Source organism: Corvus hawaiiensis, chromosome 16 (genome assembly GCF_020740725.1).
Source record: "Corvus hawaiiensis isolate bCorHaw1 chromosome 16, bCorHaw1.pri.cur, whole genome shotgun sequence".
In the NCBI taxonomy this organism is placed as follows: domain Eukaryota; kingdom Metazoa; phylum Chordata; class Aves; order Passeriformes; family Corvidae; genus Corvus; species Corvus hawaiiensis.
Window position 1 is genome coordinate 1,081,924 of NC_063228.1, and position 27,840 is coordinate 1,109,763.

The following is a 27,840-nucleotide window of genomic DNA, read 5'->3' on the forward strand; positions in this document are numbered from 1 at the left end:
TATAGAGACTGCACTCATCTTTTCTCAGAAAACTAGTTCCTTCTCTCTGATTTATGCCCAATTTATAAAGGGGACTTGAGTCTTTTACAGGCACTTGAAAAATTAGACAAATCATTACTATTTAAACAGGCTAATCCTTGAGGGCAAAACTAATTGTTGCAAAGCAAAACCAGACCATGAAGTCCCTACAAAGTACAAAACTAATTTCTGTTAACTTTATAGATCTGCTACATTTTCAATCTGTTGTATTGACAGTACCATTATCCTACCAAAATAATCTAGGACACCACTAATGACTCCAGTTTAGCACATCCCAGCAACCCATTTGGCAGAGCCATGTTCACATCCTGCCTTTACACAAGGGGAGAAGGCAGGGAGGCAAACTAGAAGCTCCATTTTCAAAGGGTCAAGAGCATCTCAACCACGAGCCTACAGAATTGTGAGGGGGTAACAAAACTGCTGAACATATGCGAATTCGGCTCTGAAAAACTACTTGGTTAACATTTACTGCAGGTAAGCAGCCAACAAAAAGTTGCCATCAGTTGAAGTGTTTGAACGCTGTAGCTTCAGCTGGTTTGTATGTATTTAGAGAAGTGACTCTAGACTTGCATTATTTGAGGTGTGCCTCACTGCAGAGAAAAGTAAACACCAGTTTTACTGAAAATAAAGGAAATACCCTTATGTCTTTGTAAGAAACATCTTTTAAGAGAATGTAACTAATGCAGTCTTATTTAGTATGCAGGGTGTGTACGCAGAATCTGAATTTCAGGTTTCACCAAGACTGTACCAACCTCCCATGCTGTCACCATTTCCAAGAAAAATGTGTCAGCACACAAGTCGACAGTGAGAGTCCCACTAACTGCTGCACATCTGAGCAGTCTCCTCTGCATTAGCTGTGCAAATTGAAGTCTCTAATTTGGGGTTTGGTTTGTATTTGTTTGTATCAGGCACTTTACTCTTCCCTGTAATATTCACAACCACACAGTTTTGCGTGCAAGGAAATTAAAAATACATATTCATTTTTATTTTTCAAAACTTTATTAAATTACGCAGTAAGAACCCATCTCCACACAAGTGTTTCATTTCTGGATGGCAGAGGTATAATACATGAGCCACAGGTGAGTGCATTACCCCTCCCTTCCCCCCAGCTTCCAAGAAACAAAACAGCAGGTACAACACACTCCTGTCACTACACTTCTCCAACAGATTGTTCATAAGGTTATTTTAACTGGAGAAAAATGAAAAGGACCAACAGTGTCAAGTGTCTTGTTCTGCATATGAATGTTCTTCACTGCAACATTCCAACAGCTCTTCCTGCGCCGCGCATGGCAGAGGGCCAGAAGCAGGGGCAGCGGAATGCGTTTGCACGGGTACTGTTAGATGCAAAGCCTGTGACTTCCCTAGAGGTAATCAGGCAATCAGAGTGCAAGGAAGGCCATATGACTGTTGAAAACTCTTACACTTCAAAGTGCATGTCCACAAAAAATTGGCAACAGAGGAGAAAGTGAATTCTAAGACCTACTGCGGAGGCAGAGCAGTCAGCATAGTGCAAATACTGAAAGGAACAGAAGTTTGCCTGGCATTATCCAAAAACCACCAGCCAAGCTTCCTACTCAGATGAACTGCTGCAAACCCTTTCAATTAAATTAATTTTATGCCAGTAGTGGGCTTGGTTCCAATCTTTTAATACTTGGATTTTGACAGAAAAAAATGCTGTATTGAAAGTGTGGTTTTACTCTGAAAAGTGACTAAAATGGCATTAAGGATCTTCCCACATTTTTCAGCAACTGTGCATAATGAATTCACCAAGTTTACAAAAGAGAAAGTTTTTATACAGAGCTGCACAAATTCATCTGGGTTCAGACCGCCGGGGTGCATTTCTGCTTCAGCTATCAGCACCTTTGCAATTCTGCAGCTGTAACTGAATTCTGTGGGGTTTATTTGCTCTGAGAAAAGAAGTTGCCTTTTCCTAAAGGTGTCCCACTTAAAAAATGAAGCAAGAAGTCTTTTAGACAACCAGCAGACAAGCAGGACCTTGATCTAAGTAAGATGATGCCATTTTTAGAGAGACTTTTCTGACCATAATCACACTTTGAGAACTGATTAAAAAAAACCTTGGAAGATTCCCTATGGATGCATTACTGAACAACCATCTATAGAAGAAATATGGCAAAGGAAAACTACTTTGCAGAAATCTTTACAGATCGAGTTGAACAAAAATTTGAGAGTCCTTCATTTCTTGGATTATATGTATACCTCTGTGAAGTGAAGCACTAGAATTTACAAGTGTGAACTAAAAGGATTAGGAAAATGAAGTAAAAAGCATATCACTCTACCTCCACCAGAACATCACTTTATTGTTTATCTGTCATCAACAATGTAAAACTCTACTAGATACTCTATCCTGGTTTTTAAAAAGGTAAAGATTACATTGGATTAGCTACGTCGTACGAAAGAAACTACAGCAATCACAGTAGAATGAGATTGGAGGGACAATTTGAATTACAAAAAAGTGTACACTGCAAGCAGAGGGAAGTGCACATTAAATCAAATGCCTGTAGGAATCATTACTTTTAAATGCACAGTGACAATTTTGAGAAACTGTACATAATAGAATCACAAAAATGACTTTAAAATAACCAAAATTACATTTTGCATTTGACCATCCAACTCATAAGTTATCATTGATGTTCTATATTTTCAGTGTTTTTGGAAAAATTGTTTACCAAACAGAATTTAAGTCGTTAATTTGACTAAACTGTGAAGCAGAAGGATTGAAATAAAAAGTATATTGGAAGTACGCCTAACCTACAAGAATAAGCCAAGAGGGGTGTATGCAAGGAGAGGCTGGGAGGGAGGAGTGAAAGGAAAGAGGAAAGGGAGAAGAGAACAAAGGCTTTTTCTTCTATCTCAGAAGTTCTTCCAATGCAGCATGTATCTGATGTACAGCTCTTTGCTTTCAGTCCATTTCTGAAGTTTACATTTTGTAGCCTTTTCCCGTACTAACTGGTCAACTCAACCAGCACTGCTGCCACGTAACAAGAGGAACAAGAATCTGAATGCATCAAATCTGCCCTTGCTGTGATTTCTTCATGGCCCCATTTTTCTGTTTTTCTTTGAACAGGGTTCGGTGTTTCCTGAATTGTTCACAGGGTCAGGTGGAATTGAGTTCCAAATCACTCTGCGGTTTGTAGCATCCTGATTTCTTTCTGCAGCTGACCCCCAGACACGTTTGCAGTTCTTCCGCAGCAGAAAGACAAACCGTGTTGCTCAAGCGGTGAGCGTTCACCCTTGACCGTGGGGGTTGCAGACCATTGTGTTTAGCTTATCCCTGAGTGCAGCTATCATCCTGCAGGATTCACTTCCCAGTGCACCGAGATTTCCTAGGTTTCCTCAGATTAAGCCCCAGTATGCATCACCACCGACTGTGGTGCGGCTACGGATGCCTGAGGCCGAGTTGATTCTGGTGGATGTCTGACCTCGCTGAACCAGACTGATCTGCTGTCTCCCTACTCATACCCAGGCAGTCCAACCTTCATACAGCTGAGCCAAGTTATCTAGATTAGTTGCTTCCTTAATCACAAAGTCAACCTATTAAAAAGGTCAAACAAGGAATTAAAAATAAGCTAGAATTTTAAAAGTGTTTTAAGTGATCTTAGAATTTACTGTTGAATGTCACCTGCAAATATTTCACTGAAAAAATCTAAGATAACTGTAGACATAACTTTGTGCAGTCCACACAAGAAACAGGAAGCTGTACCGCAAAAAAAGATCACACATCATCTCATTCACAGCCCCTATCTTGAAAGCAGCCACAACATTCTCAAATAGATGGGGACGAGTGTGTCCCCTGACTCTGTTGCCCAGAGACAGGAGTGGTTGTGTTATGTTAGTGAACACAGGCAAGTTCTGGCCCTTGGGCAGCTGTACAGATCTCGTGTTCTCCCTGGCTATCAGCAGCTGTGGAACAAATGTTAGCTTACTGACAGACAAAAGGCAGTTTTATCTAATTCGTGGTTTTACATAAACCTCCCATGTGAAAAACAAAAGATTATGCTAGCAAAAAATAAGAAAAGAATGCAGCAATACAAGGCAGCAGCAACCCTGATTTGCACTAGAATAGCTCACACCTCCAAAGGAACCCCCATTCACAACAGGGTTTCAGTCCTGAAGGCCCACTTCAGCATACACACCTGCTAATTACCATGTATTCAATGCAAGGACCAGTACTGGCACTTTACTTTGAACTCACCTGTTCAGCCACAGACATTCTCCTGTTGGGATCCACATCTCGGCCCTCTAACTTGGCTTTGACCCGCTTCCACACGCTAACTGCGTAGGAATTCCTCTCCTGCACGGCTACAGGTACAAAATGAAGTTAATTCAACTTGACATTCCCACACAGAAACCCACTGAGATATTTTTTTTGGGCTGTTGTTTTTTTCTAGTTGTTGTGTTTTTTCTTTTGTTTTTTGTTTTTTTTTTTTTTAAGGTTTGTATTTACCTTTTCCTGTTTTAGGGTCCCTGGCTGTCTTTTTAGGACTACAAGCAACACTTTTGCCAGTTCCTGGGACTGTGTTTGGAGGAGTATCTGCTGATGTTGCAAGATTTTTCTGAATTAGCTTTCTTGCATTCTGTGACATCACCTCTGGCTGAGTTTTCTGCCCTGTATTGCTACGCACAGCTGTAAAGAAAGTTTAAAAGTGCTTAAAGTCTCCAAAATAATAGCATATTATAGAGGCAAGAAAAAGCACAATTAAATGCATATCAAATAGACCTATCAGTTTTTCAGAACAAATGCATTTTAAATTCTGCACCGATTTTCAATCTATTTTCTAATTTCTTTCACTTCGTAAACAAGAAGTGTTATTCCACCGCTAAGAATTTATTTATATTAAGCAAATTTTTATTGCCTCTCAACCTCTATCATTCATAGGACAGTTATGAAAGGCAATTCTTGTTCTTGCTAGAAATTATAAACCTGCACCCTAGTCCAAATATTGACAGCAGAGTAATCCTTTAAATGGAAAGGATTTCTCCTGAGAAATGTTATTCATGCTTTTAAAGTAATGAAAACTTTGCAGACATGAATGCTTTTGTAGGGTTTCCAGATTAATTCCTAAGTCACCATAAATTTTAATACTAATTTCAACAGAAATCACAGTTCAGTTGATACATGTGACAATGCTTTCTGTGTATTTTGGGTGTTGTGGGGTGAACACAGACCTCAAAGGCTATGCTCAAGCAGTCACTGTATGATGAATTACTTGAATTTTATAGGCTTTTATAATCTTACAGAAATTGTCTGCATTTCAAAATTCATTAAGAGCTATGGTCCCCTCTCCAACATAATTTCCTGGTGGTTTCATGTTTGTACTTTTGCAAGTATTACCTGCAGCAAAGGTTGGCTGATATGTAGCAGCTGAAGTTGGGCTGGAGCATTCATTTGCTGTATCCGTGACTAAGGGTGATGCAAACCCCACCAGATTATTGTAGACACTGGGAAACATAATGGAGTTGATAAATATTCATACAACTACGTGACTTACTGAAAACTCAAAAATTAAATTAATTCAAATTTTGCAAAGATATTTCTGAGTTCTAAGACAATCATCAAGTATGTACCCCGTGATGTGTTCCTGCTACATGAAAGGAGTTATGCAAAATGCCTTTTCTCACCTGAGACGAGGTAACTTTCTTACCTTTGGCTCTGTGTTTTTAGTTCTTTCAAGGTGGGAGTTATTTCCTGCAGCATTTCAACATGTTCCTGACTGCGGACTTGACCCATAACCTGAACTAATGTAAACAGAACTGTCTGAATATTATCTTGCCACGATTTATATTCGCCCAGGAACTGCCTAACACTATTGTCATAGGGAACATCTTCACCATCTGCCAAAGCCGCTTCTTCATCCTGTAACCAAGATGGGCAAAAAGGTCAACTGCTATATTTTGGCTAAGAGAATGAAGTTGAGCATTTCTGAGCCCTTTCAGCCCCTCAGTTTCTCATTTGAATTTTCAGAAGTTACATATCAAGAAAATAAATTTTAAAATGATAAATTTTTTTACCGATTAAGAACCTAGAGGACTTATAAACACAGTGTTTATAATAAACTGTCAAGAGAGATAAAAAGTTCAGTTCAACCAAAGCCTGCTAAGACTAATGCTAGAAAGCTCTCTGAATTCCTAAACATGAACGTTATGCCTTGAACTCCATACGCATAAGCACATTTTACTGTTTCTAGATACTTTACAAAGCACAAAGCTACAACTGTTATTTTTCTTTAACTGTATTAACATGGGCTTGAAGAATAAATTTAAGGATGTTTCAGGAGTACCTTTGCCATAGCTTTCAGTAGATGTTTGACATCTCCAAGTTGTCTGTTATGACCCGTGAGCACAGTTTTAATACTATCCACCAGATTCTGAATTGTTTCACAAACTGTTTCTATTTGCTGTTCTCTTTCTGTTTGTACTGTTCTCTGTGTAGATATCTCCTGGGTCAACTGCTTGTGAGCTGAGTGAAGCCATTCAGAGCTGCCAATAGGATGTTCAAGACCAGTGCCCTAAAAATAACAGAAACATTTCTTTATCTGTACCCTGAGATAAAATTCACTTCCTGTATAGACAGCACTGCCAAGTGCTTAGCAGCTGACAGCATAAACTCTGTAGCCACACTCCATCTGAAGGTGTACATAACACTAACTGGGAATGGAAGACAGAACTGAGAACTCCCTGCAGCGATTCTGAACCGTTTTGTGTTCTGCTGTGCCCTTTGCTTACCACTCTCTGCAGCAGGCGAAGCTCCAGGTCAGACACGGAGCTGTTGAACTGGGATGCAAAGGAGCACATTTGTTGGCAGCGTTTGAGGAGTTCAAACAATGCAGCATCAAGATTTAAGGCTTCTGCTGTTCTTGTACGTAAGCTTTCAAAATGAATGATATTACTGCAAAGGAAAGTGACCTGAAAAATCGAAGCAAGAGTGAGAAAAATTATTCCATTTCAACTGTCTATTAGACAAACAGCATTTATTTTCATGTCCTTTGAAGTGAGAATTTTAAACACACAGCTACTGCTCAGTTACAGGAGCAGTATCATCCCAGGGTCATCCAACCCTGCAGCAATTCTCACAAAGATTATTCCTATTGCTTTCCAGTGGGATTCCCAGAAGGGTTTGGTTATCTGTATTTGCTCTGTAGATGCAGAGCAGAAAAATATCTTCTACATAAACCTTGAGCAGGAAATGAAGAGTGAACACACTTATGGAGTCAAGAGTACTGTACTTATCTGCAGTACCTGACTTGCTCTTTGACTTTCTTTCAGTACAAGGTTTCTTCTTTCAGCTATAGTGGCATCAAAATCTTGCAAGACTGGGGCCAGTGCAGGATTAGCACCTCCTGCCCATTTTAAACGCTGCTCAATACTTGCTTCAAGTGCTGCTAGTTTCTCCTGCATTGGGGAAGAAAAAAACCCATACAGATAATTCATACTGCTATACACCATTCTAAGCCTGACTTTAAATAAATTATGCACATGTAACACACGCAGACACATTCTTACACCCATATATGTAAAATACAGTGGTACTCATGATTGGCAAAGGTTAGTTTATGCTGTTTAAAAGTTTATTTCCAGTACACATCACAACTGGATTTGATTGTTATAGAAAGTCTACCTGCCTAAATTTTAACTCACCAAAAAAAAGCAAAAGTAATCAGATTTCTAGACTAAGAATTATATAACATCATAGGAGTCCTCCACTGTTTCGCAAATAATTCAAGAAATTATTATAGACAGTACCTTCACAACTAAAAAAGGGAATTAAAATTCAGGAAGCTAAGCAGTATTTAATAAACAATTAAACATTCCATATTACTGGCACCAAAGAAATATAAAATAACACACAGAATACTTCATTTGCCCAGACCTACAAAGGAAACTTCTGACATTTAGCAGCAAAAGCAATAGTAAGGATGATCTAAGGCAGACAAACTTAAAGGACCATTACCAGCCTTCAGAAAGAAAGGTACTTTCACAGATTTGTATTTTTCTTCGAAGAGATTTACTGCTGTTCCAAAGAGAACATTTTGCATGAGACAGCAAAATCCATCAACCTAACAGCATCCATCAGACAGACTGAAAGAGATCAATGACAACACCTCCACATTTGTGTACAACAGCAAGCCAGGCAACAGAATGTGAAGGTGGTGGATGATTCTGCAGTTTGTGTTAGTTAGTTCAGCATGCTGCTCCCCAAACAACCCTCCCCAAAACCATACCTGGACCGTTGCAATGGAAGCTTCAATCTGACTGAGCGTGTGAAGTTTCTTTTTCATGCTGGCTAAAATTGCAGACCGAGGTGGAGGAGTGACAGAAATAGCCTGGGGGCGACTGATGAGGAGATCTTCATGCTGCCACTTTAAGAAAGCAACAGCAACACTCGATTATCAATATTGCTCAGCACAAAATACTTTGCATCACAAGCAGCAATTGCAGTGCTCTGGTACACTTTGTAATGGCTGCATGTCAGACAATAGCAGCACAGCTCAAAGTTCTACATCATTCGAGAGCATTACATGATACAAGCAGGTGCAAACTGTGTTTTGCTAGCTTGGATGTTTATACCATTCATCAGTCCATTAATTTACTAGAAGTGATTTACACACTTTTTTTGGTCTAAAGGAAAAGCCATCAATATTCAGAAACAATTCACTTGTGATGCATTAAAACCAAGACAATTTTGCTTACCAGTCTATGAAATGGTTCATTAACAGACATGGAGAAAGTCTTGTCCCTAAACCTACAAATCACTATAAAATGAAGATCACTGGTAGTACAACACAATGGATACCAGTGTAAAAGGTACGCAATGGCATTTATCTAAAGTCTCAGAAGAGCATTTTTCAGGACTGCTACTGCTACTCTTTGTATTTTTTAATGAAGCAAAGAGTGGAGCAAGGAGACAGTTAACGCACTAGAACTTTGAAGAGAAGATACAGATTCAGCAACTCATAACCCTCTGTTCTAAGCCATCTCCTCCCTTGAAGTCATAATCTGTTTGAAAAAAATGGGGAGAATGGGACAGCATTGCTGGTAAGAGTCAGTGAACAAACTATTTTCCAAAAAATGACTTAATTGCTATTGAAAAAAATGATGTGTACTGATTCAAAAGAATTTATAAGTTGCCAAATTTTCTTCTTGTAAAGCAGCCAGTCTTAAAAAAAAGCTAGCAGTAACACTGTTTGCTTATATATTTACAGCACAATAAAAACCAAAATACTTCATCAAGTCCATTAAAATACCTCAGAATTTATTCAACAAAATACCGTGTTTGTTGTGCTCAGACACTGTAACTCACGCTCACTTGCCCCATGTGGGAATGGCCAGCCTGTGCCAGGCTCTCACCTGGAACATGGCAATGTGCAGCTGCACTCTCTGCAGGCTGGTCTTGCACGAGGAAATGCTGGTTTCCAGCCGCCGCACCAGGTCGTGCTTCTTCCAGGCGGTGTCGTAGGAGCTGGCCAGGACTGTGGCCCTGTTCATCACCAGCTGCGAGAACTTGCCAATCTGGATATTGTGCTCCACAGCTTTCTTGCACAGGTCATCCACAGAAACTTTGCTTTCTGCTCCAAAGTCTTTAGCCTCTACCTGAGCAATGATATCGACACCCAGGGCGCTGATGAAACTGCACAAGGTCAGTCCCAAAGCTTGATTTGGAAGGCCAATTAAAAGCTGCCTCACAAAGTCTGCTGTAAAAGCCTTAATTGGCTTGGCCATTTGATCTTCACTAAAACAAGAGTTCCTGTAAAGGGCTTTCACATTGACAATTTGAACAGGTCCATTTACTGCATTCTGGTCTTCAAGTGAACTGATTCCTTTTAAAGTGAAAGATAATATTTTTGTTATAAACAAAGCATTTGATGCATCCAAAAAAATAATATCTGACTTACAGAGTGAAAGCACAGGAATTCATTTTTAATTTCTGCTTCTTTACCATATATCAAGGGTAAGTTACAACAAAAGTGACCGTTTCACATTCTTCTGATTGGAATGGGAAGTGGATAAAGGCATACTGAATATTTGATAACTTTTTTACCTGACAGTGTTTTAGAAAAGGTACCACAGAGCCTGAAAAATTCTTTAATTGTTTGCAGTCTCTTCAGAAAGAAAATTTCCTCCAGAACTTGCCGATTATTGTCATCATCAAAGAAGTTAACTTGGGTGCTGCGGGCTTCCCTAATTATGTCAATCTTACGCCAAGCAAGAGGTATCTCCATCTTGTTTAGCTGAGCAATGTAAAGGAAATTAATTAGTTTGGGTTTTTTTAAAAGTTTCCTAATTCTGACTCAAACAGCACTCCAAAAAGAACAAATCCATACCTTTTCAATCAATAAACCAAATGCAGTTTCCACTTGAGCAAACATTCCGTCAAAAGCTACCAAAAGCATCTGACCAGCTGACATTTTGGGAGTTTCATCAACTGAACCATTTCTTGGCTGAATCAGTTCACCATACTGAGCATGAAGTACTCTTAAAAGGAAAAGAAGAAATAAAATTACATGGTTTTGTTTAGTCCACAATAAATAGAATTTTCTTAAGCTGACTGATCCCACAGATAGAACAGATTGGAATTAAGTTGTATCTGGACAAGGCTTTTCCCACCCTCTTTGCCCCGTTTTCACATGAGTCCCAATGCTGGTCTTACAACAGTGAAGGATATCAAATACAACAGGACTGTACTACATGACCAGCTACAAAGCTAACTTAAAATACAGGTAGAAGACAAAGACTGTACTTTCTATGAGCATGATAAAGTTATGAATAGTTAGTGATGTAAGTATCAACTTTCATCCTTGAAAAGCAAGCACTGGGTTTATAACATGCACATTTACAAATGACAGGAGCATGAGTGAAAAGGTGGAGGATGAGGTCTTAAGAGCTGGTTGCTCCTGAAGGGTGGTTTTATCCCCTCCTTCCCATATGTGACTTTTGACCTTCAACTAACCAGCTGAGCAGGCTTGCCAATGGGCAAACCAGGAGAAAAACTAAACTAAGAGAAAAAAAGTAAATTGTTTTCAACAGGTACAGCAGCCTTCCCTGTACCACTCATTTAGCCACCACAACTGGCCCAAGGGAAACGTCACCTGAAGATTTTGAATTGGCTTAATTGTGTACCAAGCACTTACCCAGAAAGATAGTCCCACACTACAAGATGCACAAGTCTGTCTGTTTGGTTAGGGTTTTGTTTCATTTTGGTTTTTTAATCAAGTCACTGACTCATTAAGCAAAAGCTGCTCATTAAACCTCCTGATGAAGAGTGCCATGGTTACAAGCTCTCCCTTTCACAGGTTCCTCCCACAAACTAATGAACTAATTCCTATTTTTAGCATCCTTTAACTTCAAATATAAAATCACAACTGCGTATTTTGGAAAAAGTTGACTACCAAAAGTCAGCTTTAGGCAGATGTAAGTTGCCACAGCTCCATATTTCTGTGTATGCATGTGGATAAACACACAAACACGCAGACAGGAAAAAAGTGTACACTTTAGACCCTGCACTCTGCTTAAGGGTATTCTTGGGCAAGAAAAGCCTATATATCAAACAAAAAATAATTTTAGACAAACTAATGTTCTTCAGTCTTCACTCTCTCACACCTGAACTGAAAAAAATAGGTGATTTACCTTGCAACATCAATGTAATGAGTATGTGTCTCCTCCTCTATACCCATAGCAGCATTTCGTAAGTAGGCTTGGAGAGATTCAACCAACGTTTGCAAAGGCACTCCATCAGTTGTTTGCTCTATAAGATTATCCAATTCATGGAGCATACTCTCTAAAGTATACTCTCCTTTCATTAAGCACCTAAGTGCTTCAGGGAAAATGATCTGTCGGAAGTTTGAGTTCAATTCCTGTTGGGAAGAAAGCATGAAAAAATAAGAAATTTCTCCCTCTCAAAAAGTATCACACGCAACATCTTTTGTCATTTTAGTACTACATCACCATGCAGCACACATTATCTAAAATATAACATCGTGGTGGTCAGCCAAGAGTCCAAAGTCTACTCTTTAATTAACTTTGAAGAAATCAGCAGTCAAGGAGCAAGACTTACGAAAAAATCTCAGCAGCATCATAAACAAACATTTAGCCTGTTAAGGAAGAATCTATTAAGAATGACTTAGCTGAAGCCTTGATGGATGGGGGCAAAAAGTAACAGAAGAATCACCTGAAGTGAGATATATACTCCATTGGCTAAGTGGACAGCTTCTGATGCTTCCATGGGGTTTGGAATATCTAAGTCCTGGGGTACAAGATGACACTGCTTCAGCAGCTGCACAAGGCACGTGACATTCCCACTCATGCTGCAAAGCTCCTCCAGGAACCAGGCTCCATCTCTGGAAGTCAAATCAACCAGCTGCTCTCCAGCACTCGACGCTGCGCCTTCCATCATCAGGTTTCGCCTAGATGAATTGAGACACTTAGACAACACGCCTGCTGTTGCACTCTTGACACAATTCCCTCACTTGACTACTCCTGTGATGTGGTCTCCAGCAGGAGCTCAGGTGGAATCTCCCAGGAGGGAACTCACCTCGTCAGCGCGCACAGAGCGGAGATGATGACGCTGGCCAAGCTCAGCGAGCCCTCCTCGCCGTTCTCGTGCAGGAACACTTTGATGCAGCGCTCGATCTCCTTGAGCTGCTCCTCGCACACAGGCACAGTGACTGCCTCCTGCTTCAGCCGCTCCACCTGCCTGATCAGCCTGCTGTTGATGTCGGCTGCATAGCGCTGCAGGGTCATTTCCGTGGCCGTTATGAACTGACACATGCTCGGAGGCGGCTGAGGAGCGTACTGCATTTCATACCTGGAAAGAAAAAGTACACTGACTAAATTTTCCCTTCTCAGATGGTAAAAGATTGCATTCTGCTCTGTAGGTAGGAAAAATACCAGTATTTGAGCCATTCCTGTATCACCTAATTCTTACAAACAAGCAGTTGATGACTACCCTAAAGTTGCTTTTATAAAGTCCTGGAATGCACCGTATTTCACCTATTCACCTATTTCATCTATTTGCAAGGACTTTGACAGTTGTCCTTGAGGCAAAGAATGAATACAAGACAAAAAGGAAGGAAACAGGTTTCAGAGTAAATGTTTGAATACAATGTAGATCACCTTAAATATAATCTAAGACAAGCCATAATAATGCTGAAACAGCCTGACTTTACAAGAAAAAAAGAATCAGAAACTGCTTGAAAATCTAGATTAAAAAATAAAATCTTTCCTTAATTGATTTTTCAACACTAGAAGTTTCTAAAACCTGAAATATCATTACCCTGAAGTCACAAACAGGAATTCTTCATTTGTTCATTTCAGGGCAGTGTTACTTGATTTTCATGTTGAAGTACACAGATTAAACTCTGGAACAGTATTTCTTAAAGGAGTTTCTTATATTTACTCCAAATTTACAGAATTACAACTTAATCTTGGTTTGCTTTATAATTTGGTAAGTCCTTGCAAAAGTATGTATTTTAATGATAAAATCAGGGTAGTAGCTCGAAAATTACATTCTTTGAACAATTCGTTATTCTGTCAACTTACTTCCTAAAGACATCCTGACAACGCTCTATTGTCATGTTACAAATGAGTTCTTCCATCCAGGTTTTCCACTGCTCTATTCGGTGCTTCTGAAACACAGCTTTTGGATACTGCAGAGCTACTGTTGCATAGTTGTGCAATTGTTCCAGGCAGCCACGTAACACGGATCTTCTCTGCTGCAGAAGAGCACCAACTTCTCCTTCCAGTTGTTCACACTGACTGATTAGATGGGCCTGGCCTGCATTTTGCAGAAATGCTGTTGCTGGGACATAACTTGGAGGACCTTTCAAGAAAGAAGGTTAAAAATAAAGACATCTCTGAAGCAGACACATTTTATATCATACAAAGACTGAGCATTAACACCTTTTCAAAAATATTCTTTTACTTGTGATAAAGGAAGCATAGAGAATTCATACTGAGAATTTTGAGAGCCAAGGTAAGAGAATGTCATGCCCAGATAGGATAAGACAGACAAGTTCCTTCAGACAGCTTGGCACTGAAACCTTCAAATGCTCTAAATCACCCTTCAAAGAAGCCCCTTTCTTTTAATTTATTACATACAGATCAGAAACTTAAATTAGAGGATACTCATAATGCCTCCTGATATTAAACTCAAGTTATTTTCAAACCATTAAAACCACCCCCAGAAATACTATTTTGTACCTAGGTCCATTTGTGTGCTAATTTCTTGGAGCAGACTTGCAAGTTGCGTTGCCTCTAAATTACTGAAGGCAGTTTGGTAATGTGTTATCCACTGCTCAAACTCATTCAGCTTCACCTGGATGGCTTCCTGGACAGCTCTTTGTTGAGACTGCAACTGTGTGTGCTCAGAATACCTGAATTATTGAAGCCACAGAATCAAGTAAGTACTACAAGAAAAGAAATACTTAATACTATAGACTTAATATATTAATACTTCATACTATAGACTGCAGAACCATACTGAACAATACAACTGTGTTAGCCAGGAAATGAACGTGTTCTCACCAATTACACAAAACTAACAATGTTGCATTATTAATTAATTCTGTTTTCCTACAATACAATTAATGCCTGTGCATATTCAAGCAATTCTGAAATACTTGATCAATTTCATATAACCTTCAAAAATGACTTGAAGAATTAGAAACTGAGATGAAAAGATCTTTGTGCTATTTATCAATAGTTCCCTTATGTGGGTTATTACGATGGGACACCACATTCAGAACACTCCCTCTCTTGCCTTGAGGGTCAAGTGTGGAACTGGGACTAGCATAGGTTATATTGATGGAGTATGAGATGCAGGACATAAATAGGATCATTCAGTAGGAAAAGGTTTTAGTAGTTCTTCTGTACAAGGAATGACCTGCTTACTGCAAGAATAGCTTCTACCCAGCTATTCACTCATATACAGATTTCTAACATTTATCCCATAAGTACATTACTAAAACACCATCTGTATTCTACTGTGGGACTCCTGACAGAATTCCTGGCTCCTCTGTACCTGTGCTGAAGCGTGTGGGAGGGATGATCCACTCCTTCTGCACCTTCCAGAAATTCTATCTCTTCCAGTAGTTTTCCTTGCAACTTTTCTACATCTGTTAACTGCTCCTGCAGGTTCAGATACTCCTCCAAACTACTGTCCAGTTTTGGCAGCACAGCAAGCATTTCATCTCTGTTCTTAAACCAGTTAACCTGCAATCAAGACACAGATGTTAATGAACTGGACTTAATTCAAATTGGTAATACAAAGTAACATATGGCAGAACTTAACCCTTCTACAATGCCATTCATCTAGCACTGCTTCCAGTGCTACAAGTGCCAAATTTTAACGTTCTTTATTTAGACTGCTCTCTAAACATCTATTTTTATTCTCCTAGCCCAAATTCAAGCAAGGCACTAAAACATGTTTTAGAATTAAGCATGCAGAAACTGGAAACAAAATACTTGCAAGTTCAATATAAACACTTCCCTTCATACAAACTCAATTTATCACAATAGAATTAGTGAACTATTGCTAATATAATGACCGTATCTTCCCCCATCCCCAAAATGCAAATAAATGAAATGAAAGCACAGAGCCTACTTTGGTTAAAAAAATGAAAATTACTGTAGTAAACTCACCTTTATCTCAGCCACCCTCGAGGAAAAGAGACTCCGTGTAATATCCCTTTCCATTTCCCTTTTGCTCTGTTTGTTTTCAGCCTGCTGGCCACCACCACCATAGACAGCTCCAGCAAATCCTGCCTCGCCTCCAGCTGTCCAGTCCACCAGTGGATCATAAACAAAGGCTTCCAGCAGGGTAAGCAAAGTCTCTCTCCCACGCCGCATAATGTGAAGGACCTGCATCGTATTTTAAACAGACTCATTCTGATTCTGCATTATCCTTGTAGAATAGTGGGAACTTAGATGCAAAATACTGTACTTGAGTAGGTACAGAAATCCATAATGTGTCCCTAACCACTACAGAGACAGGAAGAACACCACAGTGGGTACAAATGTAGCTAAGCCTGTAGGAACATCACAAAGTCAAGACTGCATTCTAGCCTTCCACATAAACTCTATGCATGAGTCACACACACTGGAGGAGGAAAAATCTCCCTTCTTCAGAGCATTTTTCTTTTTAAAGACATATCTGTTGTGTTTATACAGGATGATAAAGGAAGAGGGTAAGCAAAATGTCAGAAAAAAAAAAAAAAAATCAGGAAAAACATAACATTTTAATCTAGAACTGAAAGTCCCCCTTCCATCCTAAATTTTAGTTGTAACACTACTTGCACGTGCATTTATCAGACAACCTCAGGTTTCTTGAACACATACCATAGGATATAGCTAAAGTAAGTCCAATTAAAATCACAGCAGAAAGGTGACAGCTCTATAAACCAGCAGCAGAATGTAGAACAGAAAAGTTCTAAGACACTATTTGGCCAGTGAAACCCCTCAGTTCTCACATCTCCTACCATACCTGTTCACAAGAGAGCCTGAACACTCCTTCCACTCCTGTCACTCCCAGCGCTGTTTCGATGTTGTGCGTCATCCGGAACGGAACCTTCTCTGGGACCCTGAGGCTCTTTCCTTTAAGATAAAAAATTAAGTTGTTTCTTTTAATTACCAATTAAGGAAACCTTTTATTTGAATAACATAGAGCATTTTTTAAATTACCTTTTTCAAAGCAAACATTATAATCTATGTGGACAACTTCTCCTGTAGTCATATCTATAAGAACATTATCCAGATGTCTGTCTCCAAGACCAATGATGTAGCCAACCATGGACATAACTGCAGTGGATCTTGCATACGACTTAAAAGAGAGTTTCAGGAAAAAATTATTTGTGGGAATCCTCTGCCAACACATTGGACTGACTACCATCTTAAAACATTATTTTAAGTGTAAGTGTAAAACAAATCAAGCCCAACTTATTCCAAGCAGTTTTCTATTTGTTGTTCGATGGCATCTTACAAGAGTTCTCATTTTTCAGGCTGATAATTCTAGTATAATAATGTAGACTTATCTGGTCTATACCCATGTTTTAATTCCAGATGGCACAACTGCCAACATTTCATCAAACTCACAGCAGCACTAGCTCTCCAAACTCACAAGTATCACATCTCAGGCATTTGTTGCCCCTCATCCCATTAAAACCACAGCCTCTAATATGTAAAATACAGTTGTTACAACTCACCTGTGTAACTCTCCACCACTCATCTGGTGTGGTACAGGATGACCAGAGCTCCTTAGCGAGGAGATTCGGGGGAGTTGCTTCCATCAGTTCTTCCAGAACAGCCCTCATGACATTCAAGGGCCAGTCACGACGTGACACGTCAAGACTAAGCCCGACTGCCTTTAAAGCAGGTCCAATTTTACTGTAGTAAAGTTCACTGGGTCTAGGAACTATTCCAGGATTCTGAGGGGTCTGGTAAGAGTCCTGAGCCTAGAAGAGATAAAAATGTTAGCGTGGATGTATTACCACAGAAACATATTCCATATTCAGTGTTGGTGAGAACAAAATATGAAATCAACGCCTCTACTGAGCATGACTTCTACAGCTCAGAGAATGCTTCAAAATTCAGTAGTTAAGGTCTAAATAAACTGAAAACACATTGTTTTGGCCTAATTTTACTCTCAAAGTAGATCTCAAATATAACTGCAAAAACTGTATTTAGAATGAAATGAGAACGAGTAAACAAGATATGGAACTAAAATAATTTCAACCAAGGTTGATTCTATTGTAAAAAGCAGTTCTCTTCAATTATCATGCCAGAACAGCATTTTTGTGTTACATACTGTAATTATATATAAATAACAAATATACAATTTTACTGACTTCTGGTGAAGTCCCGAGACACATGAAAACACAGAACCTTCCTGCATTACTATGAACAAAACACAATCCTTGTAAGACTACGTGACTTAGAATTACAAAGCAAATCAAAGTAAGTATTTCTGTTGTGACTTGCTGCGCTTAGCCCAGAACAGAGCCGGTACCTTTTGTGCCTGTAAGGCAGCTTCCCGCTGCTGCCAGCGCTTGTAAAGCCCAAACAAAGGCGTGGCTCCATCCACCCACTGGATGAGGCCTGACCTCGTTCCCAGCGGCGTCACCGAGTAGTGCCTGGCGTGGAACCGCGGCGTCTCTTGCCGGTTAATCGTAGCAAACATGGTGTTCACAATGGACAAGAACTGCATGATTCTTTCATCCAGATGCAAGTCCTCCAAACCTGCGGTAAATTTGTTTAAAATTTAGCTTCTAGATGAAAAAAAATTCTCTTAAAGCCCAAAATTCGGCATTTTTTAAAACCTACTACATTTCAGACTATGAATATCTTTATAATATGTAGATTAAGGATGAGTTGTTCAGCCTAAACCAAAGTGTTGACATGGCATTTACCTACCAGTTTATGCCAGCTTGCTGTGTGAGCAGTACACAGAACAGTTTCTTTCCCTTTCAGGGAAAGCAAGAAGTCTCTAAAATTCTCTTTTAGGGGCTACCTTAAGCTTCCAGAAAATTGCATCCAACTAATCTTATCAATATGCAAGCAGAGCATTGCTTCTGATGAAAGCCTTGCAAAGAAGGGATTTGACTTACACTTTCACAAGGCAAAATTCCTGAAAAATGTATGGTGAAGTGGGAGGTAGGGAAGAGAGCAAATGCTTCAAACTCCTCTCTCTCATCATTCACACAAGTAAAACTAAAGTTGCACTGTGCAATCTTCCTAGCTTTAATACACTAATTTTTAACGAGAGACAGTACCTGGTATGAGAAAAACGCAGTTACTTACCTTTGAACAGGTAGGGATAGTTCTTCCCATCTGAACCCAGGAAAAGCAGCTTTTTAGGTTTGGTTTTGGTGGGCAGGATGGTGATGGTGCTGCCCACACTGTGGATGGTGACTGTGTCCCTGGTGGACACCTCTCCAGGAAGTGCAATTTCAGTGTTCATCATGGCAGCCAACCAAGGACTGATTTCTTCAAGGCGTAAGATGTAACTGGCCCGTTTCTGTGCTCTTTGCTGCAAACTTAGCATTACCTATGCCAAAGAGATTTTTTTCTTTTAGGCTGACGCTCACCTTAACAGTTAGCATTAAGAAACAAAAACACCATCAAGCTGGACTTAATGGTGGTCATTTTCCAGAAAACAAAGATTTTTCCTAAACTCCCTCTTACCCTCGCCATGCTGCTAGTCCAGATACAGTTTAGGATGAAGATTACAAAAACTAAACAACATCCTTTATGCAGCAAATATACCCTGTGCACTGATAAGCACCAAAGTCACAACAAATCATGCTCCTCAAGAGGTTTGCTCCTGTATTTATGAATATTTGAGCTGTGGTTAAAGGCAGCAGCATTCAGCAACCTCCTGTTTATGTATCTGAACACTTGTTTGTTCTGCAAAGCAGAAGAGGAAGTACAAGAAAAAAAGGTCTATTTGCATGTAAAGCCTTGGTTCTGTCTAGCAAGACTTTTAAAAACACCAGGGTGGCTCTGGATAGTCGAGTGAGTGTTTTGTTTCTCTACAGACTCACAAAAAACTAAGAGAAGATGACATAATTGACAAAATACCCCTGGGAAGGGTTGATCATCTGAAGGTTGCCGCACAGGCCAAGGACTACGCTTAGATAAACAGAGAATCTTCTTGTTAAAATTTAAATCCACTGAACTAAAGAGTTTCAGAAAGACAGTATTTGAAAGAAATAAAGCCCTCTGCTCCCAAAGCTGACAGCATCCCAGACAGCAGAAGATGCAAGATTTGAAAAACCTAAAATAATTTTGAAGGATAGAAATGCAATAACAGACAATCAATAAGACTGGCTAGAGGCAAAAATTACAGTGCTTTAGTGCCCAGGGTGGCTGTGCTGACTGCTGAGCAGACAAAGTTTCAGGCTGCAATTTTGATACGGCAAGAGAACAGCAAGAAAAGGAGAGGGTCAAGTACATGGTGCAGCAAGAACAGCCAGTGTCTCTACATTGTACTCCTCATCTTGCATGTAATACCTCTTTAAATGGGAGCCAGCTGCTTCCAGGTTTAGCGGGATTCAAAGGATTCTTAAGTTTCTCTAGTGCATTTTCAATTGCATCTCCATAGTTATCCTGAAACCATTTCTCATGAGGAGTTTCTGCAGGAGCTGCAGTGATGCTCCTCACATGTTCCAAAGCAAACACAATGGGCTTCATCAGAGCTGTGTGCTTTTCACGCATGATTGCTATTTTCTCCTCTCTGTTACAAAAAACACACAAGTTCCTCTTAATGCCATAAAACCAAGTTCTCATAATCAGAGCATTAAACAACAAATGAGACATTGAAGAACTCACAAAAATTATTACTTCTCTAAAATGAGGTCTTCAGTAATGATCGTATTAAAATGAAGAGTATTTCGTTCCACATTGAATACATGCTCCTCCGAACCATACTTTTTTTAAAAAAAAACACATTTGAAATGTATTGCTCACCACCAGAAACCCTGATTAGAAGCTCTGAGAAGAAATTACTTCAAGCAACTCATTCCCTTTAATTAAGGACCTTTTTACTACTACTTCTTGAGGACGCACCACACTATAAAGAAGGGGGAGAGAGATTCAGATCATTCTGTTCTCCCATTCCATGTCAGCCCTGACTACAGAATACAAGAGACATTCTTAAGTTTAGCCAGGTGCCCAGTGAATGGATCTGCTCTTCCACTATTCCATTCACAGGAGAACCCAGGTGAGGGAAAAAGACAGACTTGATCAACACTGAAAACTAAAAGCAGACAAAGACATTCTGTTTGCTCCAAATACCTGCATTTACAGTTATCTTTAAATAGATTACACCCTTCAACATGCTTATACTCATTTCATCTGACTTGGAAATCAAGAACTATAGGATCTCATCATCCACAACTTAATATACATTGGGTTCTAACACATTATTACTAAAGAAATCACAACATGGACTCACAGGTAGACTGTCTCTCTCATCTGACTGCAGTACTACATGTAAAATGTTCCTGAAATAAGGCCCCAGGCTTAAAAAGCAGCAGCTGGGACAGTCTGAATTCAGGAGCAACAGCACCGTTGATCCGTTTGACTGCGCGCTTCCCCAGGAACAAACGTTTTTTAATAATACAAGTGACCATCGTAACAAAGACATACTTCCGTAAAGTGTTGTTGTTTTGGACCCTCTTGACCTCATCTTCCAGTTGTTGAATCCGTCTGAGGACGTACATGTGCTGCTGCAGTAAAACTCCCAACCAAAGCTCATCCCAGAGAACTGTAACTCTGCGCAGCTCAGCCACGAGCATCTGAACCTGTGTAAAGTAAGATGCACTTCTTTTACAGGAACTAGTATTCAGACTTATTTTTGCAGATGAACAGGTTGAAAACAGATGACAGCCTAACAGCAAGGACACACCAAACTTTCAGTAGGCCAACACCCAAAATAGACAAATTACGTATTTGTAGTTCAAGTACCCAAGTCCCACACATTTGGATTATTTACCTGCAATACCATTGTTGGATTTGCAGCAGAGAGCTTCTCCACAATTTTGCTGTAGCAGTCTTGCATCATTGCTTGATCATCATTTAATCCAGCTTTGGTATCATCTTTACTACTTTCCTGGGAAGCTGGGGTGCTCCCTCCATCACATTCACCACCCAACAGTTCTTCTCCTTGAATATTACCTAGCAAAGTAGGGATGGCAGAAGGCAGCTTGTTTCCTAAATTAAAAACAGATGATAAAATAGTAGCTATAGGAAGATGTGTCACTTCATGGTTTACTTAGAATGAGGTCCCCATTAAGTACTAGTGAAATATACAAAAAATATACAAAATTGCAAAGTCTGGTAAATCAGATTAAGGGTATCAGTGAGGTGCCATAATAAAAATATTCTAAGACACAAAGTATCAGAGTTACTGAGAAAACAAAAAAACACCTCAGTGTCATTTTATCCAGTATATAACAATATATTAGCTTAAGTTTATTTGAACACTTTTTCTTTTCTCCGCACCTGAGGTCTGGGACTCACTGCTAAGTGAAATGGTTCCCACTATTGCAGGATAGAGGATGAGATGAGGAGAATCCTGAGCAACCCGACACAGTAAGTTGCAGATGCTCTGACGAACGTACACTTCTGGGTGATTGAGGCGGGAGAAAAGCTGGGGTATGATACCTGCACAAAGAGGAAAAGGAAATGTGCTGATTCACTTCATTCCACTTCAAATGAGGTAGAATTTTATATTTAAAAGCATGGCTTTTTGTGCATAGGGAGAACATAAACCAAAGAAGTACAAATTTACTCTTTACAAAAAAGTCCAAAAGAAAGTGCGATTTTACAATAGCTGGCCTCTTCTTTCCCTCCCACACTAACTCCAAAACCTTTGAGGGAAAGTCCCTGAACAACCAGAACCTGCAGGGTAGTGACTAACAAGTACTTCTGAAACTTGTGGCTTTAGTTACACATCTTTCTCAACTATAGCTAGAAAAAACCCTCCCTGTTTGTTTTTTAAAGTGGTCATACGGTGCAATACTTCATAAACCACATCTCCTTTCTCCCTCTCATGTCTTCAAGTGGGGGAAGGAGGGGATCAAAATCTGTGCTACTTATCTACTTGACAATCAGAGTGTATGGCAGACTTTAACATTTTCAATGACATCATTTAGTAAAAGACAGAATCTCGTTCCACCACGATTAAATAGAAATTTTATCAAAGTGCAATTAACAGCTTTCTGCATTTAGAGAAAATGCCTCAAAATCAATTTTAACAACTAGATAACATGTATTTACCTCTCCAAGGAGCAGTAGGTGTAGTTTCTAGCCCATGCTCTAGATACTGTCTAAGTTCTCCAGCATGTTTCACAAGCAATCGTAACAGTCTGAGGGTTGCCATCACAATTACATCATCAGTGCTTTGCTCAGAGGTGTTTCTTAAGTGCAGTCTGGGATCTTCTTCATCAAGTGGAACCTTGAAACCAAGAAATACTCCCCTAAGTATACAGTTCATATAATCATTTAGAAAAGTTTGTTGAATGGTTTCCACATCAACATGAACACTAACCTGACCAGCATTGAGTTTGAGGAAAGTGAAGTATGCACTGCAGGACAGTTTATAGAGACTGAAGATTCTGTCTACAACTTTCCTCCAGACTTTAATTAATCCTTCTGTTGCATTTTCATCAAGATCTGAAAGCCAGGGACAACTTGTTAATAACTGGCGCCATATCACATCCACCATATCATCTTCTTCATTGTCCTCATTTTCAGTGATTTGTAGAGTTATATCTTCATCCTAAATGCAAATAAAGGGAAAGCAGATTTGATTAAGTCCTCCAACAATTTCTGTAAGCAATCTTAGTTCCTAAGTCAGTTTTTGTCTAGCAACTCATGCAACTGCATTACTTGATCACATTACCATAGTTCACCCAACAGGTGTGTGACCCCTTGGGTAACAGATGGTTTCTTGCACTGTCTGAATTTAACTTTAAGACACTTGCAAGAGTTAACATGAATTGCAAGAAGAGGAAAATAAGCTCCATGCTGAAGCTCAACACTTTTTTTAAGCGACCAAATCTACACTTACTTGAATCCCAGCTGGCCGACACACTGCCTGCCCAAGAATCCCATAGATTTTCTCTTTATCCTCCTCTGCAATGTTGTCTGGAAGCAAGCTCTGAACCTCAGATTTCTCCCGGGGAAGCAGCCGAACACCTTCTCCCTGACTGTAACATTTAAGGAATTATTGATCCCCATTACATGAGTATTTGTAGAGCTACTGAAAGTCTATATATTAAACTTTCTGAAGGAAGAAATCATCTTTATCTCAGAATTAAACTAGCTTTGTTTTACAGAGGGCAAGTAATCAAGAGAATATTCATTTCTCTGCTCACATGCAACTTCAGACTACAAACAACAGTAATCCTAAGTACAATAGCTAAGGTTTATCTTAAGAAAACCAACTGTGCTGTATAAATTCAAGCACCAAGCTGAATTTACCTGGCATTATCAACTACTTTGCGGCCCCATCTATAAGCCCAGCTAGCCAGGGCTGCCCAAGACTTGGCTACTTCAGGTGCCTGTACTGAAGACAAGTGATACAGCTGGCCCAAGATGAAGTCTGGTTCTCCAACTCCAATGTTTACTGGGATGGGAGAAATAGAGTAACACGTGTTACAACATAAAACCACTTCTGACTTCTTAACACAGAAAATAATACCAAAAATAACAGGTATTCAGTATTTTTTTAGTAAAATTAGTACCCAACGGTGCAAAATTTTACAAAATGCCATTATTTTTGAGTTCTGACACTGCTTCAAAATAAAGCCCAGTTTCCATTTGCCAACAACCACTGCTGATACTCTAGAATTCTTTCCTCTTTCACAGAAACGTGGAACTGAGTCAAGGAATTCATGATCTCCAAAGGAGCTCAATGCTCCAGAGAGCAGACTTCTATGAAGTACCCAGGGCACTGTGGTTGTGTTTATTTGTGTATGTATTTCTTTTCTTTGCCATCAAGTCAGAAAGCACCTACTGTTCAACATTCACCAACAGCTCTAAAATAATTCTGACTCTGCATGAGAGGAACTAAGTTATTTATGAAATCCATGTTTAAAGACAGAATTTATCTTAACATTTAAAGAAAAGTCTGCTGGAAATTAGGACTGAACACATTCTGCAGCAACAACAGAAGTGTTCAGATTAAGTACAGTTTAAAGAAAAAAACCTAAAGTACTTTTCACGCTTATGGGGACCTTAGTAACACAAATCCTGTCCATGCTTAAACCTGAAAGATCCAATTCAAACTTCACCAAACACACAAGCTGAAAGCAAACACACAGAACAATAGCTGATATCCTCAATACAAAATAAACACATCCCAGTTTCATCAGGCCACCATTACTTGAACAAGAAAAATGTGACAGAAACATGAAATATTATTAAGGTATTTGGGTTTTTTAACTGTGTATAGTTACCCATTGTACAAAATACCCTTGACACATGTATTAGGAAAACAAATATATGAGTGATGGAGCGTTTAGTCTTTATCAGTATAGCTGGTGTTATCCCTCAGTGTAATTATCAGCAGCTAATTTTAAGAAAGAATGAGAACAAATCTACCTGTGGATTCACTTTCAATCCTAGGGTATTCATCTTCTAGTGTGTTAACAGCTGGCAGATCAATCAAATTATATATGTTTTTAGACAAGGTAGACAGACCAGTGTGATTCTGCTGCTGTCGAGCTCTGTATACTTGTTTCAACTGTCCTGAGATCTCTTTCCATTCTGCTTGAATCCATTTAGCCAGTGTGAGAATAGATTTAGCAACTGCATATTCGGCTTTGGCAGACTTGCAGAAAGATATGGCACAAGAACTCAGCATTTCCATGGCATGTGTTGACTGACCTGCACATCATGAAAAACAGATCTTCAGTACACTGTTAACATTATTTAAAAACAATTCTGAAATTCAGCACACTCAGATACAGTTTGTAGCAATATATTTTTACACAGAAAATTCTCTTTTGAAGTTAAAAAGGACAAGCATGAAAAAACTTGTGAAAACACTTTCAGACAGACAACAGCTAATGGGATGAAATCAGTTCCTAATGATACTGCCCTGTTGTGACTTCTCCAAGGTGAGGGGAATTAGCCTGGTTATGAGGAAAAAAAGCTCAAGACACTACAACATAACACCCACCTGCTGTGTATAACAACTTGGTTTTCTCAATATCCAGTTCAGGACCCCATTTTTCATCTATCTGACCTGGTGCAGACAATTTTTTAAAGTGCTGGACTAAGTCCTGTGCAGTGGTGGTTTTCCCCAGCTGAACTTCACTGCACTGGGCGAGCAGTCGTGTAGCCAGGGCGATGTTTCCTCGCTTCCGTGCAAACTTAGCTGCTGTTAAGCCCAGTTCCATAAGATGGCTTTTAATTGGGACTGTTGGTTCTAAGGAAGGGAGCAAGACATTATAAACAAAAGTATTAAGCCATTATCTGACACACACAGAATTTCTGCCCAATGTATTCTGCACCAGTAAAAAGTTGTTCAGAAATTTAGATTACTTCATTTCTGTCTGGAATATTTACATACCCCATCTCAAACAAAAATTATATCCATAGATTATCTGCTGGGCAAAAGATTTTTTTGCACTATACCATTCCTCTTAGCTAATAAACCTACTTGTCCCCCAACAGAACTTTTTTGTCCCATTACTTCTTACCATCCTGCACATTTAAATGGCTTTCATGACTGTTTTTGAAGACCCATTATTCATCATGTTGAAGCGTTCAAAAGTGAAAGCAGTTAAATATGAAGTGATGAGCAAGTAAGGGGTTATTAGGAGAGGAGTATGCAACTGTTAAACACTCCAGAATGTTGTTTTTCTTTTTGACACTGTCTACATCACAGCAGTAACCAAGACAATGAGTAGTAAAGCAAGACACCTGAAGGAAAAAACTTGGCTTTTAAAAAGTACTCCATCTAAAAAATAGAAAAAGACAACTGCTGCTTTCAGCAGAAGACTGAAGTTCAAATTCTGTATTTGCTTTTCGTAACACCATAATGAGAGCTTACACACCTTTAAGCTTTTCCATCAGCAGATTCTGGTACATCGTGTACCTCAGTGCATGCATCCATGGCCTTACATCGTGCTGCTTGCATGACCTCAAAGCTTCATTGAAGAGAGGTACAAGACAGTCCTGGAAGAGGCACAGAAGTTGCAGAGTTGTCATGAGAGACAACTTTACTACAATGCATTTTCATTAATTAAAACCAAAGACCATTTTAGAGCAAACATTCTTATTTGTATTAGTAGCCACACTTTATCATTAACTAAGAGAAATACGTTTTATGCTTGATTTTGAGACGATAACACTAAGAATTGCTCAGAATCAAGCAGAATTGTTTTCCGAACCATGTGACTAGAAATTAGATCTAGAACATTCCTGTTCTAGTGGTTGAAGTTGACATTTGGTTTTTAATCGCTGAAGTGATTTTTTTAATTAGAATATTTTTAAGTTGCCTGGAAAGTAAATTGCATGCGTTGTAGGAATAAGTGTTACAACGTATTCAGAGAAGAATTACCAACACTCTAAAAGGCAACTACCAATAACACTTCAAAAATATTGCAAGTGTAATTGAAAGAGATGCTTTATAACTACAGAAAGAGTCCAACTGAGATGTAAACTTGTAACAACTTGGGTCACGGCACATTAGAAAACTAAATGAGGTCTTTTCACAGTATGATTAAGAATCAAAACAATTAATGTATGTTTAATATTCAATATTCCATGACATGACATGGAAAAAGACATTATCCCAATTTAGGTTTTAAACACACAGAATTACCTCTGATGTGAGCCTGTTGCACACAGTGTTTTCCAGAGCAGAAGAACAATACAACTGCAGAGTGCTCAACACTGGTAAAGACTGAGACACGGTGAGCGTGGACAGTCGCAAAGGCCCAATAGCGATGCGGGATGTCTGCTTTAAGTACTTAATAAGATTTCTGAAATAAAAGGATCAGGACAGTAATTTTTCTTAGCTAGACTTTAAGAGTAAATAGTCATATCAAAGTTACCGAAGAAAAACCAAATTCAGTATCTTGAAAAAGACGAGAAGGTGTTGCAACATCATACGCGTTACATTACAGTACTTTATTATTGAACTGACACGCAGAAATACTTTATCCACTCATGTACTTTATAAACTATATAAACTCCAAGTCAAACATCATCTTATTTTTCCTCAGTAAGCTTATAACTCACAACAGCTAGAACTGGCAGCAAACTACCGTGGATGCT

General features: G+C 39.2%; 1 protein-coding gene across 2 annotated transcripts in view; it reads right to left on the minus strand.

The window, feature by feature from the left end:
- Positions 1-2,337: 2,337 nt before the first annotated feature.
- SMG1 (SMG1 nonsense mediated mRNA decay associated PI3K related kinase) overlaps positions 2,338-27,840 on the minus strand; it is a 59,321-nt gene continuing 33,818 nt past the window's right edge. For both annotated transcript variants that reach the window (XM_048320560.1, XM_048320559.1), the window contains 36 exons: positions 27,386-27,545; positions 26,616-26,736; positions 25,736-25,984; positions 25,156-25,440; positions 24,034-24,178; positions 23,621-23,759; positions 23,099-23,329; positions 22,828-23,005; positions 22,051-22,212; positions 21,542-21,759; positions 21,196-21,350; positions 20,059-20,281; positions 18,847-19,093; positions 18,056-18,285; positions 17,253-17,501; positions 16,732-16,870; positions 16,535-16,644; positions 15,694-15,912; positions 15,074-15,264; positions 14,254-14,426; positions 13,594-13,873; positions 12,587-12,859; positions 12,224-12,458; positions 11,683-11,909; positions 10,380-10,530; positions 10,097-10,286; positions 9,406-9,875; positions 8,280-8,417; positions 7,297-7,449; positions 6,784-6,963; positions 6,339-6,566; positions 5,703-5,914; positions 5,393-5,499; positions 4,505-4,684; positions 4,253-4,359; positions 2,338-3,591 (listed from right to left, as the gene is read on the minus strand). In XM_048320560.1, coding sequence (XP_048176517.1) covers positions 3,514-3,591; positions 4,253-4,359; positions 4,505-4,684; positions 5,393-5,499; positions 5,703-5,914; positions 6,339-6,566; positions 6,784-6,963; positions 7,297-7,449; positions 8,280-8,417; positions 9,406-9,875; positions 10,097-10,286; positions 10,380-10,530; positions 11,683-11,909; positions 12,224-12,458; positions 12,587-12,859; positions 13,594-13,873; positions 14,254-14,426; positions 15,074-15,264; positions 15,694-15,912; positions 16,535-16,644; positions 16,732-16,870; positions 17,253-17,501; positions 18,056-18,285; positions 18,847-19,093; positions 20,059-20,281; positions 21,196-21,350; positions 21,542-21,759; positions 22,051-22,212; positions 22,828-23,005; positions 23,099-23,329; positions 23,621-23,759; positions 24,034-24,178; positions 25,156-25,440; positions 25,736-25,984; positions 26,616-26,736; positions 27,386-27,545 — 7,033 coding nt within the window. In that variant the 3' untranslated portion in view covers positions 2,338-3,513. The remainder of the gene's footprint in view (positions 3,592-4,252; positions 4,360-4,504; positions 4,685-5,392; positions 5,500-5,702; positions 5,915-6,338; positions 6,567-6,783; positions 6,964-7,296; positions 7,450-8,279; positions 8,418-9,405; positions 9,876-10,096; positions 10,287-10,379; positions 10,531-11,682; positions 11,910-12,223; positions 12,459-12,586; positions 12,860-13,593; positions 13,874-14,253; positions 14,427-15,073; positions 15,265-15,693; positions 15,913-16,534; positions 16,645-16,731; positions 16,871-17,252; positions 17,502-18,055; positions 18,286-18,846; positions 19,094-20,058; positions 20,282-21,195; positions 21,351-21,541; positions 21,760-22,050; positions 22,213-22,827; positions 23,006-23,098; positions 23,330-23,620; positions 23,760-24,033; positions 24,179-25,155; positions 25,441-25,735; positions 25,985-26,615; positions 26,737-27,385; positions 27,546-27,840) is intronic.